This window comes from Thunnus thynnus, chromosome 11 (assembly GCF_963924715.1).
Source record: "Thunnus thynnus chromosome 11, fThuThy2.1, whole genome shotgun sequence".
NCBI lineage: Eukaryota > Metazoa > Chordata > Actinopteri > Scombriformes > Scombridae > Thunnus > Thunnus thynnus.
In genome coordinates this window covers 63605-83394 of record NC_089527.1, presented here as the reverse complement: position 1 = coordinate 83394, position 19790 = coordinate 63605, and the positions used below count along the sequence as shown (strand labels likewise).

Here is a 19790-nt window from a genome sequence, read left to right as displayed (position 1 = left end):
TGGTGATGAGAGCACTTCAGCCTCTTTTACACAGCCCGTTCAAAGCGGGAATACTGCGCCTGTAATCCGCCTCGCTGTTCTGTGTGACAGCCGGCACGGCAGGACCGGGAGCTGACGCTGTTGTTTAGCCCGTATTCAGACCATATCAGGCGGTGCGGCGTACAGCTGCAGGGTTGAGGAGGTGTGCGGGGATGCAGGTGTGTTTATGATTTGGAAAGTAACCGTTGTGAAACAATCAGAAAATAACGTTTTAATGATCTGATTCATCAGCTTCCTCACTAACGTTACTAGCGCTCCCTCTCTCCATTCACTCTCTAGCTCACTCGACCACAGCTGCTCTCTCTCTCTCTCTCTCGTCTGTTTTAAAATGAGTCAGGAAGCCGACAGAAAAGTCTATCTTAACTTTAACGTTGTCAAACAAAGAGAAATGTCCTCCCCTCGTCCTAGTAACGTCTCTTTACTTGCTTATGGCAGAGTTTACAGCTCTGATCAGTCTGATCTCCGTCATGCCTCTGAATCCAGAACGCCGCTACGCTATGAAAAGCTCACACGGAGGCGGCTTTATGCCGACTCACTGTAAAAAAGTAAAGGCAAAGGCGTCTTTATGGCTAGAATGCGTTTCTCTGTATAGAAGAGGTGTGTGTGTGTGTGTGTGTGTGTGTGTGTGTGTGTGTGCAAGACCCCACAGTCCGCTACTGCCACTGACTATCACTGTGACAGAGGAAGGAAAATATTACTGTCATAGATGATGTCATTGATGGACTTACCTGAGCAGGTGAGCTTCACGATGGAGGAAGAGGAATATGATAATGCACATTCCCTCAGTCTAGATCCAGACTGAACACAGTCAGATCTGATCCTCCATACAGATCTGCGTGAGGCTTCATATCTGCTTCCTGTTGAAACAGCAGAGCCACAGTCCAGATCTCTGCAGGCTGCTGCTGCTGCCTTCAGGGTCCAGTAAGAGTCCTCCACTGGTCTCCACTCGGATCGTTTCACCTCCAGTGTACCTGCACAGCGACCGGCTCCTCCCACCAACCTGACAGGCTCTGAACAGAAACAAGAGAGTCATCAGTAAAAGAATAAAGTGAGTTTCATTAGAACAGAAATGAAGCCAAATCAAAGCTGCAGCTCCTCTTCTACCTGAGCAGGTGAGTCCAACAGCTTTGCCAGGTGAGCAGGTGCTTCTAGCTGAGTCTGATCTTCCACAGTCCAGGAGAGCAGACTCATGGCCTCCACACTGGAACTCTTTGGTCCACATCGGAGCTTCCACTTCTCCATAGAGCGCCCCCTGGAGGACTGAAGGAGCCCCACAGCCGAGCTCCCTACAGACCACCTCTGCATCCTGCTGGTCAAAGTCAGCTTCACACACTGAGGACCACGACTGCTCAGACTTCACCTCCAGTCTGCCTGAACACAGACTAGTCCCATTCACCAGCCTGACAGAGTCTGGAGAGAGAGAACCATCATTAGTTTGGGGAATATTTACCTGCAACATTCATACCAATAAAGCTTTTTCTGAATTTGAAAGTAAGAACTGATAAAGAGAGAGAGCACATTCATACCTGACTCAAGTCTTTATTTATAGAAAATATTTCAAGCTATTTGTAGGATTTGAACTTGTCTTACTCAGGCTCCATCTTGTGGGAGCATTGTGGGAAAGAGAAACACATAGAAGCAGCCCAGACGTCAGGTGATGGAGACACATGAACACATTAAAGCAGGAGGCAGAACAAACTGGTAAAGTCTGACTTCCACCTGTATGTAGATGAATTACTGTTCTGAAAATATCTTTAAAAGCACAAACTGTTATCCAAATGTAAACTAAAGGACATCCTAACAAACAAAAGTCAAAGCACAAGATTAAAACCTGCTATAAAAGGACTAACAGATCTTTGAATACAGGCACTAACACTACACAACAACTCTATTAACATGATGATTTCTACAGCTGTTAAAAGGTCGGTGACCTCAGTAACTGTTGGAAACACAGCACTAAAACTGACAGATAGTTTCTGTTATAAACACTAAATGCTGATTCATCTAGAAGTCAAACTGTTGTCTTGATTTGGCTTTAAGTTTGAGGAAATGAGTTCCTCTTAAGTCAGTTGAGTTGTTTAGTTATATTACAAACATGGATCTATATTAAGGAGCATATAGACGGTGTGGCTGAGGTAAGGTAGGGTTTACTCGAGCTTTTTTTACCACTACAGCCCTGCTCACAACAAACCAGTTTCACAGTTATCATCAGATTCTCACATGTTGACGTACTGACGTTGATGGCTGAGTCGGTCAAGTCTGACAGTCTGACAGTGACATCACTAGATCAAGGACAACGTTTACACACATATTTTATGCACTGTCACTATGGTTTGCAAAAGGACTTATCCTTCAGTGATGATGATGATGATGATAACTGAAAGTCTTCTGTTTTAATCTTCATAGTGATAATTGTGTGTAATTTGTTATTTCTTTGTAGTTCATTTGCACCTTTAGTTTCATTAGGCCCTAAAAATAATACTGTAGTTGTCTGATTTGGGATCAGACTTGATCTTGCTGGTGTCACTTTATTACACTCAATTTTATGTTTATTCTTGTTCATCAATTTATAGTTTATTCAAAACATTTTGATCAAAATATTTCATTTTGTTTATAGTTTGTTTTGATCTTGATGTTAATGCAGCTAAATTCCTTAAATGAAGTTTTTTATGAGTAAAAAGTAGAATTTGTTGTCATATATATGCAGATGGAATATGATGCAGATTTGGTTTGAGTAGAAACGGCTTTGGTTGAAATAAATGAACGTTGATCAGTGAGAGGTGATCACACAACACAGAGAACTCCTACATTCATGTGTAATACAGAGGAGTCAGAGAGCAGAGGAGGAAACAGATTAACATCCTCAGCTGCCTTCAGATCAGACAGAAAACAGCTGATCAACATGTTAATAAGACATTCATACAACACTGCACGCACAATAGTTTCCATCAGAAACAAGTAGTGAACACAACACTGACATATCATCAGCTTTTAACTTGATATATTGAACTTGTTAGCAAACAGTTGCTTATTTGTTTAGGCAGCAAGCAACAAGTATATTAATTAGTAATGTAGTTGTTGCTTGTAAGGTGGATGTGACTGAGCTGCTCAGGAGAACTGCAGGGTGTGTGAGTGAACCACAGCAGGTTGCTTAAAGCTGCAGATTGTCTCAGTTTGAAGCAATGAGCCTCCAGGAACAAGCTAACTTCTCTACCCTTTAGGATGCCGTCGTCCTGGATAAGTTTACAGTTCAGTCCAATGGAAACCAGCGACCAGAGGAGGTCCGTCAGGACCTTCAGGACCTTCTCTGCAGGCCCGACCATTTATGAGAGGTGTCATTATTAGTTCATAAAATATTACACATCAGTAATTATAAGGTTATTAAAACAATTTTATTTAATGAGTTATTAAAATAATTTATGTGATTTTTAAAAAATATTTTGTTTGATTTCAGTTACTATCATAACCATAAACCCAGTATCTGGAGCTAGAACTGGATGTGTCTGCCTCACGCAGGACTCACGCAGGACTCACGCAGGACTCACGTAGGACTCAGGTAGGACTCACGTAGGACTCACGCAGGTCTCACGCAGGACTCACGCAGGACTCATGCAGGACTCACGCAGGACTCAGGTAGGACTCACATAGGACTCACGCAGGTCTCACGCAGGACTCACGTAAGACTCACGCAAGTCTCACGTAGGACTCGCGCAGGACTCACGCAGGACTCACGCAGGACTCACGCAGGACTCATGCTGGACTCACGTAGGACTCACGTAGGACTTACGCTGGACTCACGCAGGTCTCACGCAGGACTCACGCAGGACTCACGCAGGACTCACGCAGGACTCGCGGGACTCACGCAGGACTCACGCAGGACTCACGCAGGACTCACGCAGGACTCACGTAGGACTCAGGTAGGACTCACGTAGGACTCACGCAGGTCTCACGCAGGACTCACGCAGGACTCACGCAGGACTCAGGTAGGACTCACATAGGACTCACGTAGGACTCACGCGGGACACGCGCAGGTCTCACGCAGGACTCACGTAGGACTCACGCAGGACTCACATAGGACTCACGGGGGACTCACGCAGGACTCACGCGGGACACGCGCAGGTCTCACGCGGGACTCACGCAGGTCTCACGCGGGACTCACGTAGGACTCACGCAGGTCTCAAGTGGGACTCGCGGGACTCGCGCAGGTCTCACGCGGGACTCACGTAGGACTCGCGCAGGTCTCATGTAGGACTCGCGGGACTCGCGCAGGTCTCACGTAGGACTCACGTGGGACTCACACGGGACTCACGTAGGACTCACGCGGGACTCACGTAGGACTCACGTAGGACTCACGCAGGACTCACGCGGGACTCACGTAGGACTCACGCGGGACTCACGTAGGACTCACGCAGGTCTCAAGTGGGACTCGCGGGACTCGCGCAGGTCTCATGTAGGACTCGCGGGACTCGCGCAGGTCTCACGTAGGACTCACGTGGGACTCACACGGGACTCACATAGGACTCACGCAGGTCTCACGTAGGACTCACGCGGGACTCACGCAGGACTCACATAGGACTCACGCAGGTCTCAAGTGGGACTCATGCAGGACACGCGCAGGTCTCACGCGGGACTCACGCAGGTCTCACGTAGGACTGACGCAGGACTCACGCAGGACTCACACGGGACACGCGCAGGTCTCACGCGGGACTCACGCAGGTCTCACGCGGGACACGCGCAGGTCTCACGTAGGACTCACGCAGGACTCACGCAGGACTCACGCGGGACACGCGCAGGACTCATGCGGGACACGCGCAGGTCTCACGCGGGACTCACGCAGGTCTCACGTAGGACTCACGCAGGACTCACGCAGGACTCACGCGGGACACGCGCAGGTCTCACGCGGGACTCACGCAGGTCTCACGTAGGACTCACGCAGGACTCACGCGGGACTCACGTAGGACTCACGCGGGACTCACGTAGGACTCACGCAGGTCTCAAGTGGGTCTCGCGGGACTCGCGCAGGTCTCATGTAGGACTCGCGGGACTCGCGCAGGTCTCACGTAGGACTCACGTGGGACTCACGCAGGACTCACATAGGACTCACGCAGGTCTCAAGTGGGACTCATGCGGGACTCACGCAGGACTCACATAGGACTCACGCAGGTCTCAAGTGGGACTCATGCGGGACTCGCGCAGGTCTCACATAGGACTCACGCAGGTCTCAAGTGGGACTCATGCGGGACTCGCGCAGGTCTCACGTAGGACTCACGCAGGACTCGCGCAGGACTCATGCGGGACTCGCGCAGGTCTCATGTAGGACTCACGCAGGACTCACGCAGGACTCACGCAGGTCTCAAGTGGGACTCACGCGGGACTCGCAGGTCTCACGCAGGTCTCACGTTGGACTCACGCAGGACTCACGCAGGACTCATGCAGGACTCAGGTAGGACTCACATAGGACTCACATAGGACTCACATAGGACTCACGCAGGACTCACGCAGGACTCACGCAGGACTCAGGTAGGACTCACATAGGACTCACGCAGGACTCACATAGGACTCATGCAGGACTTACGCAGGACTCACGCAGGACTCACTCAGGACTCAGGTAGGACTCACATAGGACTCATGCAGGACTTACATAGGACTCATGCAGGACTCATGCAGGACTCACATAGGACTCACGCAGGTCTCAAGTGGGACTCATGCGGGACTCGCGCAGGTCTCACATAGGACTCACGCAGGTCTCAAGTGGGACTCATGCGGGACTCGCGCAGGTCTCACGTAGGACTCACGCAGGACTCGCGCAGGACTCATGCGGGACTCGCGCAGGTCTCATGTAGGACTCACGCAGGACTCACGCAGGACTCACGCAGGTCTCAAGTGGGACTCACGCGGGACTCGCAGGTCTCACGCAGGTCTCACGTTGGACTCACGCAGGACTCACGCAGGACTCATGCAGGACTCAGGTAGGACTCACATAGGACTCACATAGGACTCACATAGGACTCACGCAGGACTCACGCAGGACTCACGCAGGACTCAGGTAGGACTCACATAGGACTCACGCAGGACTCACATAGGACTCATGTAGGACTCGCACAGGACTCACGCAGGACTCACGCAGGACTCATGTAGGACTCACGCAGGACTCACGCAGGCAGGCATTGCAGAAAGGAACGGAGGATGGATTTTGTTTTCCAGTGACTGGTGAGTCCTGCTGTATTAATTATCTATAGAGGTGATTAAGATTGTTGTTGGTAATGCTCAACTTTGCTGCTGTGAGAAATATGGCCTAATTTCTATCTTTCAGAAAATCTTTCCTTTATTGTCTGTTTGTTGAGCAACATGAGTGAACGTTTACCATCGGAAGACCGGGTTGGCAGTTTAGCTAATGCATGTGTGGGAGAAATAACCAGGTTAGCATAGTTTCAGCTTGTTGAGCCGGTGCTTCGAGTACATTTGTTAACAGGTGTCAGAAGGTGATTTTGTAATGGACTTATTCTTAATGACGTAGTTTTATATTGTTTAGATGATAGTTGTTAGTGATGAGTGCACTTCAGCCTCTTTTACACAGCCCGTTCAAAGCGGGAATACTGCACCTGTAATCCGCCTCGCTGTTCTGTGTGACAGCCGGCACGGCAGGACCGGGAGCTGACGCTGTTGTTTAGCCCGTATTCAGACCACATCAGGCGGTGCGGCATACAGCTGCAGGGTTGAGGAGGTGTGCGGGGATGCAGGTGTGTTTATGATTTGGAAAGTACCCGTTGTGAAACAATCAGAAAATAACGTTTTAATGATCTGATTCATCAGCTTCCTCACTAACGTTACTAGCGCTCCCTCTCTCCATTCACTCTCTAGCTCACTCGACCACAGCTGCTCTCTCTCTCTCTCTCTCGTCTGTTTTAAAATGAGTCAGGAAGCCGACAGAAAAGTCTATCTTAACTTTAACGTTGTCAAACAAAGAGAAATGTCCTCCCCTCGTCCTAGTAACGTCTCTTTACTTGCTTATGGCAGAGTTTACAGCTCTGATCAGTCTGATCTCCGTCACGCCTCTAAATCCAGAACGCCGCTACGCTATGAAAAGCTCACACGGAGGCGGCTTTATGCCGACTCACTGTAAAAAAGTAAAGGCAAAGGCGTCTTTATGGCTATAATGCATTTCTCTGTATAGAAGAGGTGTGTGTGTGTGTGTGTGTGTGTGTGTGTGTGTGTGTGTGTGTGTGCAAGACCCCACAGTCCGCTACTGCCACTGACTATCACTGTGACAGAGGAAGGAAAATATTACTGTCATAGATGATGTCACTGATGGACTTACCTGAGCAGGTGAGCTCCACAATGGAGGAAGAGGAAGATGATGATGCACAGTCCCTCAGTCTAGATCCAGACTGAACACAGTCAGATCTGATCCACCATACAGATCTGCGTGAGGCTTCATATCTGCTTCCTGTTGAAACAGCAGAGCCACAGTCCAGATCTCTGCAGGCTGCTGCTGCTGCCTTCAGGGTCCAGTAAAAGTCACTCACTGGTCTCCACTCTGGTCGTTTCACCTCCAGTGTACCTGCACAGCGACCGGCTCCTCCCACCAACCTGATGGTCTGAGGCTCTGAACAGAAACAAGAGAGTCATCAGTAAAAGAATAAAGTGAGTTTCATTAGAACAGAAATGAAGCCAAATCAAAGCTGCAGCTCCTCTTCTACCTGAGCAGGTGAGTCCAACAGCTTTGCCAGGTGAGCAGGTGCTTCTAGCTGAGTCTGATCTTCCACAGTCCAGGAGAGCAGACTCATGGCCTCCACACTGGAACTCTTTGGTCCACATCGGAGCCTCCACTTCTCCATAGAGCGCCCCCTGGAGGACTGAAGGAGCCCCACAGCCGAGCTCCCTACAGACCACCTCTGCACCCTGCTGGTCAAAGTCAGCTTCACACACTGAGGACCACGACTGCTCAGACTTCACCTCCAGTCTGCCTGAACACAGACTAGTCCCATTCACCAGCCTGACAGAGTCTGGAGAGAGAGAACCATCATTAGTTTGGGGAATATTTACCTGCAACATTCAAACCAATAAAGCTTTTTCTGAATTTGAAAGTAAGAACTGATAAAGAGAGAGAGCACATTCATACCTGACTCAAGTCTTTATTTATAGAAAATATTTCAAGCTAGTTGTAGGATTTGAACTTGTCTTACTCAGGCTCCATCTTGTGGGAGCATTGTGGGAAAGAGAAACACATAGAAGCAGCCCAGACGTCAGGTGATGGAGACACATGAACACATTAAAGCAGGAGGCAGAACAAACTGGTAAAGTCTGACTTCCACCTGTATGTAGATGAATTACTGTTCTGAAAATATCTTTAAAAGCACAAACTGTTATCCAAATGTAAACTAAAGGACATCCTAACAAACAAAAGTCAAAGCACAAGATTAAAACCTGCTATAAAAGGACTAACAGATCTTTGAATACAGGCACTAACACTACACAACAACTCTATTAACATGATGATTTCTACAGCTGTTAAAAGGTCAGTGACCTCAGTAACTGTTGGAAACACAGCACTAAAACTGACAGATAGTTTCTGTTATAAACACTAAATGCTGATTCATCTAGAAGTCAAACTGTTGTCTTGATTTGGCTTTAAGTTTGAGGAAATGAGTTCCTCTTAAGTCAGTTGAGTTGTTTAGTTATATTACAAACATGGATCTATATTAAGGAGCATATAGACGGTGTGGCTGAGGTAAGGTAGGGTTTACTCAAGCTTTTTTTACCACTACAGCCCTGCTCACAACAAACCAGTTTCACAGTCATCATCAGATTCTCACATGTTGACGTACTGACGTTGATGGCTGAGTCGGTCAAGTCTGACAGTCTGACAGTGACATCACTAGATCAAGGACAACGTTTACACACATATTTGATGCACTGTCACTATGGTTTGCAAAAGGACTTATCCTTCAGTGATGATGATGATGATAACTGAAAGTCTTCTGTTTTAATCTTCATAGTGATAATTGTGTGTAATTTGTTATTTCTTTGTAGTTCATTTGCACCTTTAGTTTCATTAGGCCCTAAAAATAATACTGTAGTTGTCTGATTTGGGATCAGACTTGATCTTGCTGGTGTCACTTTATTACACTCAATTTTATGTTTATTCTTGTTCATCAATTTATAGTTTATTCAAAACATTTTGATCAAAATATTTCATTTTGTTTATAGTTTGTTTTGATCTTGATGTTAATGCAGCTAAATTCCTTAAATGAAGTTTTTTATGAGTAAAAAGTAGAATTTGTTGTCATATATATGCAGATGGAATATGATGCAGATTTGGTTTGAGTAGAAACGGCTTTGGTTGAAATAAATGAACATTGATCAGTGAGAGGTGATCACACAACACAGAGAACTCCTACATTCATGTGTAATACAGAGGAGTCAGAGAGCAGAGGAGGAAACAGATTAACATCCTCAGCTGCCTTCAGATCAGACAGAAAACAGCTGATCAACATGTTAATAAGACATTCATACAACACTGCACGCACAATAGTTTCCATCAGAAACAAGTAGTGAACACAACACTGACATATCATCAGCTTTTAACTTGATATATTGAACTTGTTAGCAAACAGTTGCTTATTTGTTTAGGCAGCAAGCAACAAGTATATTAATTAGTAATGTAGTTGTTGCTTGTAAGGTGGATGTGACTGAGCTGCTCAGGAGAACTGCAGGGTGTGTGAGTGAACCACAGCAGGTTGCTTAAAGCTGCAGATTGTCTCAGTTTGAAGCAATGAGCCTCCAGGAACAAGCTAACTTCTCTACCCTTTAGGATGCCGTCGTCCTGGATAAGTTTACAGTTCAGTCCAATGGAAACCAGCGACCAGAGGAGGTCCGTCAGGACCTTCAGGACCTTCTCTGCAGGCCCGACCATTTATGAGAGGTGTCATTATTAGTTCATAAAATATTACACATCAGTAATTATAAGGTTATTAAAACAATTTTATTTAATGAGTTATTAAAATAATTTATGTGATTTTTAAAAAATATTTTGTTTGATTTCAGTTACTATCATAACCATAAACCCAGTATCTGGAGCTAGAACTGGATGTGTCTGCCTCACGCAGGACTCACGCAGGACTCACGTAGGACTCAGGTAGGACTCACGTAGGACTCACGCAGGTCTCACGCAGGACTCACGCAGGACTCATGCAGGACTCACGCAGGACTCAGGTAGGACTCACATAGGACTCACGCAGGTCTCACGCAGGACTCACGTAAGACTCACGCAAGTCTCACGTAGGACTCGCGCAGGACTCACGCAGGACTCACGCAGGACTCACGCAGGACTCATGCTGGACTCACGTAGGACTCACGTAGGACTTACGCTGGACTCACGCAGGTCTCACGCAGGACTCACGCAGGACTCACGCAGGACTCACGCAGGACTCGCGGGACTCACGCAGGACTCACGTGGGACTCACGTAGGACTCACGTAGGACTCACGCAGGTCTCAAGTGGGACTCACGCGGGACTCACGCAGGTCTCATGTAGGACTCGCGGGACTCGCGCAGGTCTCACGTAGGACTCGCGGGACTCGTGCAGGTCTCAGGTAGGACTCACGCGGGACTCCCGCAGGACTCACGCGGGACACGCGCAGGTCTCACGCGGGACTCACGCAGGAATCGCGCAGGACTCACGCGGGACTCATGCAGGACTCACGTAGGACTCACGCAGGACTCACGCGGGACACGCGCAGGACTCACGCGGGACTCACGCAGGACTCACGCGGGACACGCGCAGGTCTCATGCGGGACTCACGCAGGACTCACGCGGGACTCGCGCAGGTCTCACGTAGGACTCACGCAGGTCTCAAGTGGGACTCACGCGGGACTCACGCAGGTCTCACATGGGACTCACGTAGGACTCACGCAGAACTCGCGCAGGACTCACGCAGGACTCACGCAGGTCTCAAGTGGGACTCACGCGGGACTCACGCAGGTCTCACGCGGGACTCACGCAGGACTCAAGTGGGACTCACGCGGGACTCACGCAGGACTCACGCGGGACTCACGCAGGACTCACGTGGGACTCACGCAGGTCTCACGTAGTACTCACGCAGGACTCACGCAGGACTCTCGCAGGACTCACGCAGGACTCGCGTAGGTCTCACGTAGGACTCATGCGGGACTCACGCAGGACTCACGTAGGACTCGCGCAGGACTCGTGCAGGACTCGCGCAGGTCTCACGTAGGACTCACGCGGGACTCACGCGGGACTCACGCAGGACTCATGCGGGACACGCGCAGGTCTCACGTAGGACTCACGCGGGACTCACGCAGGACTCACGCGGCGGGACTCGCGCAGGTCTCACGTAGGACTCACGCAGGTCTCAAGTGGGACTCACGCGGGACTCACGCAGGACTCACGCGGCGGGACTCGCGCAGGTCTCACGTAGGACTCACGCAGGTCTCACGTAGGACTTACGCGGGACTCGCGCAGGACTCACGCAGGACTCGTGCAGGACTCGCACAGGACTCACGTAGGACTCACGCGGGACTCGCGCAGGTCTCACGTAGGACTCACGCGGGACTCACGCAGGACTCACGCGGGACTCACGCAGGTCTCATGTAGGACTCGCGGGACTCGCGCAGGTCTCACGTAGGACTCGCGGGACTCGTGCAGGTCTCAGGTAGGACTCACGCGGGACTCCCGCAGGACTCACGCGGGACACGCGCAGGTCTCACGCGGGACTCACGCAGGAATCGCGCAGGACTCACGCGGGACTCATGCAGGACTCACGTAGGACTCACGCGGGACTCACGCAGGACTCACGCGGGACACGCGCAGGACTCACGCGGGACTCACGCGGGACTCACGCGGGACACGCGCAGGTCTCATGCGGGACTCACGCAGGACTCACGCGGGACTCGCGCAGGTCTCACGTAGGACTCACGCAGGTCTCAAGTGGGACTCACGCGGGACTCACGCAGGTCTCACATGGGACTCACGTAGGACTCACGCAGAACTCGCGCAGGACTCACGCAGGACTCACGCAGGTCTCAAGTGGGACTCACGCGGGACTCACGCAGGTCTCACGCGGGACTCACGCAGGACTCAAGTGGGACTCACGCAGGTCTCACGTAGTACTCACGCAGGACTCAAGTGGGATTCACGCAGGACTCACGCGGGACTCACGCAGGACTCACGTGGGACTCACGCAGGTCTCACGTAGTACTCACGCAGGACTCACGCAGGACTCTCGCAGGACTCACGCAGGACTCGCGTAGGTCTCACGTAGGACTCATGCGGGACTCACGCAGGACTCACGTAGGACTCGCGCAGGACTCGTGCAGGACTCGCGCAGGTCTCACGTAGGACTCACGCGGGACTCACGCAGGACTCATGCGGGACACGCGCAGGTCTCACGTAGGACTCACGCGGGACTCACGCAGGACTCACGCGGCGGGACTCGCGCAGGTCTCACGTAGGACTCACGCAGGTCTCAAGTGGGACTCACGCGGGACTCACGCAGGACTCACGCGGCGGGACTCGCGCAGGTCTCACGTAGGACTCACGCAGGTCTCACGTAGGACTTACGCGGGACTCGCGCAGGACTCACGCAGGACTCTCGCAGGACTCACGCAGGACTCGCGTAGGTCTCACGTAGGACTCATGCGGGACTCACGCAGGACTCACGTAGGACTCGCGCAGGACTCGTGCAGGACTCGCGCAGGTCTCACGTAGGACTCACGCGGGACTCACGCGGGACTCACGCAGGACTCATGCGGGACACGCGCAGGTCTCACGTAGGACTCACGCGGGACTCACGCAGGACTCACGCGGCGGGACTCGCGCAGGTCTCACGTAGGACTCACGCAGGTCTCAAGTGGGACTCACGCGGGACTCACGCAGGACTCACGCGGCGGGACTCGCGCAGGTCTCACGTAGGACTCACGCAGGTCTCACGTAGGACTTACGCGGGACTCGCGCAGGACTCACGCAGGACTCGTGCAGGACTCGCACAGGACTCACGTAGGACTCGCGCAGGACTCGCACAGGACTCACGTAGGACTCGTGCAGGACTCGCACAGGACTCACGTAGGACTCACGCGGGACTCGCGCAGGTCTCACGTAGGACTCACGCGGGACTCACGCAGGACTCATGCGGGACACGCGCAGGTCTCACGTGGGACTCACGCAGGACTCATGCGGGACACGCGCAGGTCTCACGTAGGACTCACGCAGGTCTCACGTAGGACTCACGCGGGACTGGCGCAGGTCTCACGTAGGACTCACGCGGGACTCGAACAGGACTCACGCGGGACTCGCGCAGGTCTCACGTAGGACTCACGCGGGACTCGCGCAGGTCTCACGTAGGACTCACGCGGGACTCACGCAGGACTCATGCGGGACACGCGCAGGTCTCACGTGGGACTCACGCAGGACTCATGCGGGACACGCGCAGGTCTCACGCGGGACTCACGCAGGTCTCACGTAGGACTCGCGGGACTCACGCAGGACTCACGCAGGACTCAAGCGGGACTTACGCGGGACTCACGTAGGACTCACGCGGGACTCACGCAGGACTCACGCGGGAGTCACGCAGGACTCACGCGGCGGGACTCGCGCAGGTCTCACGTAGGACTCACGCAGGTCTCAAGTGGGACTCACGCGGGACTCACGCAGGTGTCACGCAGGACTCGCGCGGGACTCACGCAGGACTCGCGTAGGACTCACGCGGGACTCGCGCAGGTCTCACGTAGGACTCACGCAGGTCTCACGTAGGAGTTTTAAAATGAGTCAGGAAGCCGACAGAAAAGTCTAACTTAACTTTAACGTTGTCAAACAAAGAGAAATGTCCTCCCCTCGTCCTAGTAACGTCTCTTTACTTGCTTATGGCAGGGTTTACAGCTTTGATCAGTCTGATCTCCGTCACGCCTCTGAATCCAGAACGCCGCTACGCTATGAAAAGCTCACACGGAGGCGGCTTTATGCCGGCTCACTGTAAAAAAGTAAAGGCAAAGGCGTCTTTATGGCTAGAATGCATTTCTCTGTATAAAAGAGGTGTGTGTGTGTGTGTGTGTGTGTGTGTGTGTGTGTGTGTGTGTGCAAGACCCCACAGTCCGCTACTGCCACTGACTATCACTGTGACAGAGGAAGGAAAATATTACTGTCATAGATGATGTCACTGATGGACTTACCTGAGCAGGTGAGCCCCACGATGGAGGAAGAGGAATATGATGATGCACAGTCCATCAGTCTAGATCCAGACTGAACACAGTCAGATCTGATCCTCCATACAGATCTGTCTGAGGCTTCATTTCTGCTTCCTGTTGAAACAGCAGAGCCACAGTCAAGATCTCTGCAGGCTGCAGCTGCTTCCTTCAGGGTCCAGTCAGAGTCCTCCACTGGTCTCCACTCTGATCGTTTCACCTCCAGTGTACCTGCACAGCGACTGGCTCCTCCCACCAACCTGACAGGCTCTGAACAGAAACAAGAGAGTCATCAGTAAAAGAATAAAGTGAGTTTCATTAGAACAGAAATGAAGCCAAATCAAAGCTGCAGCTCCTCTTCTACCTGAGCAGGTGAGTCCAACAGCTTTGCCAGGTGAGCAGGTGCTTCTAGCTGAGTCTGATCTTCCACAGTCCAGGAGAGCAGACTCATGGCCTCCACACTGGAACTCTTTGGTCCACATCGGAGCCTCCACTTCTCCATAGAGCGCCCCCTGGAGGACTGAAGGAGCCCCACAGCCGAGCTCCCTACAGACCACCTCTGCACCCTGCTGGTCAAAGTCAGCTTCACACACTGAGGACCACGACTGCTCAGACTTCACCTCCAGTCTGCCTGAACACAGACTAGTCCCATTCACCAGCCTGACAGAGTCTGGAGAGAGAGAACCATCATTAGTTTGGGGAATATTTACCTGCAACATTCATACCAATAAAGCTTTTTCTGAATTTGAAAGTAAGAACTGATAAAGAGAGAGAGCACATTCATACCTGACTCAAGTCTTTATTTATAGAAAATATTTCAAGCTATTTGTAGGATTTGAAAATGTCTTGTTCAGGCTCCATCTTGTGGGAGCATGAAGAACGACACTGTGGTGGACAGCAATGCATGATACCAGAAATAAATATGTACAACTTTAAAAGGAGGCGTCTCTCTGTTATAAGGTAGTCACGCCCCCTCATAACTCTGTTCACAGGAGAATAATGGATGAAGCTACAGCTAATCTGAATTAGACTCCTCCTGTTTTCCTCTGTCAGATTATTGCTTTCAGCAGTAGCAGCTCATGCTATCAGACCTCAGCTCAGACTACAGTGAACTGTAATTGTTAATGCTGGTCTGAGGTAGGGATGCCCCCTGAAACCTGGTTCTGAATTGGATCCAGTATTAAACAGTTAAAAATCTGAGATATTTTTAAGGTCAGTTCTTTTATCGGTACTTGAAGAAAACAAGGAGTGAGATTATTGGATGGTAAAATCTGGTTCTGGTTCTGCTCGTTTCAAGCAGTATCAATAAAGAACTGGACTGATAAGGAGTATTGATGAGAGTAGTAGTATTAATAAAATCCTAAAGAAACTGATCACTAGTCTGAAGTCAGTACATCTGATCATCATGTTGACACTGAGCTGACAGAGAGCAGCAAACTGGTCTGTTTACACTGTTAATGTGAATGATTAAATATCATATACATACAGTATATTGTAACTCAAAACTACTACTACTCCTGCTTTCTCTTGTAGTGTGACATGTAGACCCCCTGTGTTTTTTTACACTTCAAGTCTATTTCTGTTGCATTTAGTGAAGCGTAATCTGCACAGACGGCTGTAAACATCCTGCTGTATATGTGTTTTAGGGATGTACGATATTGGATGTTTTGCCAATATCTGATATTAACTGTACAAATGTTTTTCCAGCTGGCTGAGGAGACTATTACACATGCAATCATAGATTCTACTAAGTATGATTAAGAAAGACGATATATGAAGGAAGAACCTCGGAAGACTGGAGTTCAGGAGCTCAGCATTTAAAAAATTAAAGCATTAATGATCCTGCCAAGTGGGAGCAGCAGTAGTGTTCTTAGAGTTTATTAGACGGACAGGATTAATGTGTTGGATTTAATCTTTGGTCCACAGTCTGAAGCAGAGGGTGGCAGTAATGCATCTGATACGCTGGTTGCCACCTGCTGTTATAAACCAAAAAGAAGTAGAAGAAAAAATGTTTTCCAACAGAGTGGTACATCCTGTCAGCCGAGGTGTTTCCTATCTGTGCAGCTGAACACAGCAGCTCCTCCTGGACTGCTTCACCCTGACGGTCCCGGTGTTTCCTCTGCAGGCTGCACTTCACTCAGCTGCCTGACAGACCTGCTGCTTCTTCCCACTTTAACCTGAATAACTAAGGTTGGATCCAAACGGAGAGTCGGGGCTAGCTGGGAGGCTAGCGTGTTAGCTGCAGCATGATTGGAGGGAAGCACAGCCAGCTAGCCTCCACTAGTAATAAAAAATGATGGAGTTATATGAACAGGTTGGATGGTCGTCACTGGCATCTAGAAGGCAGCAGCAGACTGTGTCTTCATTTATAAGGCCTTGCTTTCTTTGTCAAGTTATTTAACATCTTTAGTTGAGCTCAGAGCTGAAAACCATGACACCAGATCAGAGAGAAGTTTAGCTTTAAAAGTTCCTAATACAAGCTCTGAACTGGGGAAGACTGGTTTCCAGTTTCCTTACTACTGGAATGAACTTCAACACAGTTTACTGTGCACTCACATCCAAAGATTCATAAGTAACAAAAGCAGCTGGCAGTGGTTCATTTCCAATGAAAGCTGGAGACGAAGGGCTTCAGACGCCTTGGCAGCAGCGAGCAGCACGATGTCAGCACCAAGAGCTACAAGCTGAAGTTCAGCAGAGTTTAACTTTATGCAAATAAGCAGCAACCAACTCAGATCAGGATTTGATTTTCTACTCACAGCAACCGCTGTACTAAAGTTTCTAGCAAACATTTTTTACTATGGTATTAATATTAGGCTATTTCTACAATTATTGTTCTAGATGTATTCTATAACGAGCCTATAATGCTTTATTCCACAGGATACTCAGCCAACAATGTGGTTTTGAAAGTAAAACAGCATTTTTATTTTTTAAATGACAGAAATATACTGAACACATTTTTCTTCCTAAATGATACAAAGTGGAAACATGAAAACATGATCATCCTATAGCTCTACTACAAACATGATATGTGCCACAACTGAACGTGATGTCTGCAGCACTGCTTGAACAACCTGCCCCCTGCTGATGACCGCTAGAGGGCTGCAGTGAACAGCCAGTGACCAGAGCGCCCCCTGCTGATGACCGCTAGAGGGCTGCAGTGAACAGCCAGTGACCAGAGCGCCCCCTGCTGATGACCGCTAGAGGGCTGCAGTGAGCAGCCAGTGACCAGAGTGCCCCCTGCTGATGACCGCAAGAGGGCTGCAGTGAACAGCCAGTGACCAGAGCGCCCCCTGCTGATGACCGCTAGAGGGCTGCAGTGAGCAGCCAGTGACCAGAGCGCCCCCTGCTGATGACCGCTAGAGGGCTGCAGTGAGCAGCCAGTGACCAGAGTGCCCCCTGCTGATGACCGCTAGAGGGCTGCAGTGAACAGCCAGTGACCAGAGTGCCCCCTGCTGATGACCGCAAGAGGGCTGCAGTGAACAGCCAGCGACCAGAGTGCCCCCTGCTGATGACCGCTAGAGGGCTGCAGTGAGCAGCCAGTGACCAGAGCGCCCCCTGCTGATGACCGCTAGAGGGCTGCAGTGAACAGCCAGCGACCAGAGCGCCCCCTGCAGATGACCACTAGAGGGCTGCAGTGAGCAGTCGGCGACCAGAGCGCTCCCTGCCGATGCCGATGACCGCTAGAGGGCTGCAGTGAGCAGTCGGCGACCAGAGCGCTCCCTGCCGATGACCGCTAGAGGGCTGCAGTGAGCAGCCAGTGACCAGAGCGCCCCCTGCCGATGACCGCTAGAGGGCTGCAGTGAGCAGTCAGCGACCAGAGCGCTCCCTGCCGATGCCGATGACCGCTAGAGGGCTGCAGTGAGCAGTCAGCGACCAGAGCGCTCCCTGCCGATGCCGATGACCACTAGAGGGCTGCAGTGAGCAGTCGGCGACCAGAGCGCCCCCTGCCGATGACCGCTAGAGGGCTGCAGTGAGCAGTCGGTGACCAGAGCGCTCCCTGCCGATGCCGATGACCGCTAGAGGGCTGCAGTGAGCAGCCAGTGACCAGAGCGCCCCCTGCCGATGACCGCTAGAGGGCTGCAGTGAACAGCCAGCGACCAGAGCGCCCCCTGCCGATGACCGCTAGAGGGCTGCAGTGAGCAGTCGGCGACCAGAGCGCCCCCTGCCGATGACCGCTAGAGGGCTGCAGTGAGCAGCCAGTGACCAGAGCGCCCCCTGCCGATGACCGCTAGAGGGCTGCAGTGAGCAGCCAGTGACCAGAGCGCCCCCTGCCGATGACCGCTAGAGGGCTGCAGTGAGCAGTCAGCGACCAGAGCGCCCCCTGCCAATGCCGATGACCACTAGAGGGCTGCAGTGAGCAGTCGGCGACCAGAGCGCTCCCTGCCGATGACCGCTAGAGGGCTGCAGTGAGCAGCCAGCGACCAGAGCGCCCCCCTGCCGATGACCGCTAGAGGGCTGCAGTGAACAGCCAGCGACCAGAGCGCCCCCTGCCGATGACCGCTAGAGGGCTGCAGTGAGCAGTCGGCGACCAGAGCGCTCCCTGCCGATGCCGATGACCGCTAGAGGGCTGCAGTGAACAGCCAGCGACCAGAGCGCCCCCTGCCGATGACCGCTAGAGGGCTGCAGTGAGCAGTCGGCGACCAGAGCGCTCCCTGCCGATGCCGATGACCGCTAGAGGGCTGCAGTGAGCAGTCAGCGACCAGAGCGCTCCCTGCCGATGCCGATGACCACTAGAGGGCTGCAGTGAGCAGTCGGCGACCAGAGCGCCCCCTGGTGATGACCACTAGAGGGCTGCAGTGAGCAGTCGGCGACCAGAGCGTCCCCTGGTGATGACCACTAGAGGGCTGCAGTGAACAGCCAGCGACCAGAGCGCCCCCTGCTGATGACCGCTAGAGGGCTGCAGTGAGCAGTCGGCGACCAGAGCGCCCCCTGCTGCTGCTCATCAATCTCTTGGTGTGAGCGCCCAGTTAAAGTTAGAGAAACTTTTAGTTTTACTAGCTGCTGTTCTTCATCATATTTGTGACTGTTTTAAGTCGTGTGTCTGTCAGTATGTATGATGATTATTTTGTGACTGTGATGTGAATGAACTGTCGTATTGTGATCCTGTGTATATGTAACCTGTTCTCAGGTCTCTCTTGCAAAACAGACTCAGATGTTTGTAAGAGCCATAATTGACTGTAAGTAGAACTGAGTTTTGTTATATTTCATGTTATTGCAAGGAAGAGAATATATTTATTACCACATGAATTATGTTTGTTTATTGAAATGAGTAATTTGTTTGAATAGTGAGCTCATATTGAGACGTGGTTACTGCACATGGGCAGAAGGTTACAAAGTTCACGCTTGCTTTAAGAAACGACACTTACGTTAGAAGAAAGTCAGAAGAAAGTTAAGAGTTGAACTAATCAGGTTTTTGACCGTGTAAACGTATGAACTGTGTTAATGTAACAGAACAACAGGTTGGATATTACCAAGTTCTCCATTTGAGAGAAGCTCAGTCGGATTTCTTTTGGATGGTCAAAAGATGAATGAACGGATCTCTGCCCTTCTGTG

The 19790-nt window shown here is 51.0% G+C and overlaps 2 protein-coding genes across 3 annotated transcripts in view; both read right to left on the bottom strand.

The window, feature by feature from the left end:
- Positions 1 to 235: 235 nt before the first annotated feature.
- LOC137192180 (scavenger receptor cysteine-rich type 1 protein M130-like) lies at positions 236 to 8841 on the bottom strand. Its single transcript, XM_067602690.1, has 4 exons — positions 8802 to 8841; positions 7358 to 7645; positions 1144 to 1449; positions 236 to 1049 (listed from the first exon to the last, which is right to left on the bottom strand). Exons 1-4 carry the CDS (start codon positions 8839 to 8841, stop codon positions 709 to 711), a joined length of 975 nt encoding a protein of 324 aa, XP_067458791.1. The 3' UTR covers positions 236 to 708.
- A 4942-nt stretch (positions 8842 to 13783) lies between these two features.
- Positions 13784 to 19790, bottom strand: part of LOC137192184 (collagen alpha-1(XII) chain-like) — a 35920-nt gene continuing 29913 nt past the window's right edge. The window contains exons 7-8 of one of the 2 annotated variants that reach the window (XM_067602695.1): positions 14602 to 14907; positions 13784 to 14507 (exon numbers count right to left, since the gene is read on the bottom strand). In XM_067602695.1, the coding sequence (XP_067458796.1) occupies positions 14167 to 14507; positions 14602 to 14907 (647 nt within the window). In that variant the 3' untranslated portion in view covers positions 13784 to 14166. The remainder of the gene's footprint in view (positions 14508 to 14601; positions 14908 to 19790) is intronic. The other variant, XM_067602696.1, reaches the window with a different exon arrangement.

Bases quoted from the DNA above. Each gene is read 5' to 3' on its own strand.
- LOC137192180 (XM_067602690.1), bottom strand. From the start codon at position 8,841: ATGACTGTGAAACTGGTTTGTTGTGAGCAGGGCTGTAGTG. The intron at 7,646-8,801 runs GTAAAAAAAGCT...GTTTCTGTTCAG, and splicing joins TTGTGAGCAGGGCTGTAGTG to AGCCTCAGACCATCAGGTTG. The intron at 1,450-7,357 runs GTAAGTCCATCA...CTCTCTCTCCAG, and splicing joins TGTGGAGCTCACCTGCTCAG to ACTCTGTCAGGCTGGTGAAT.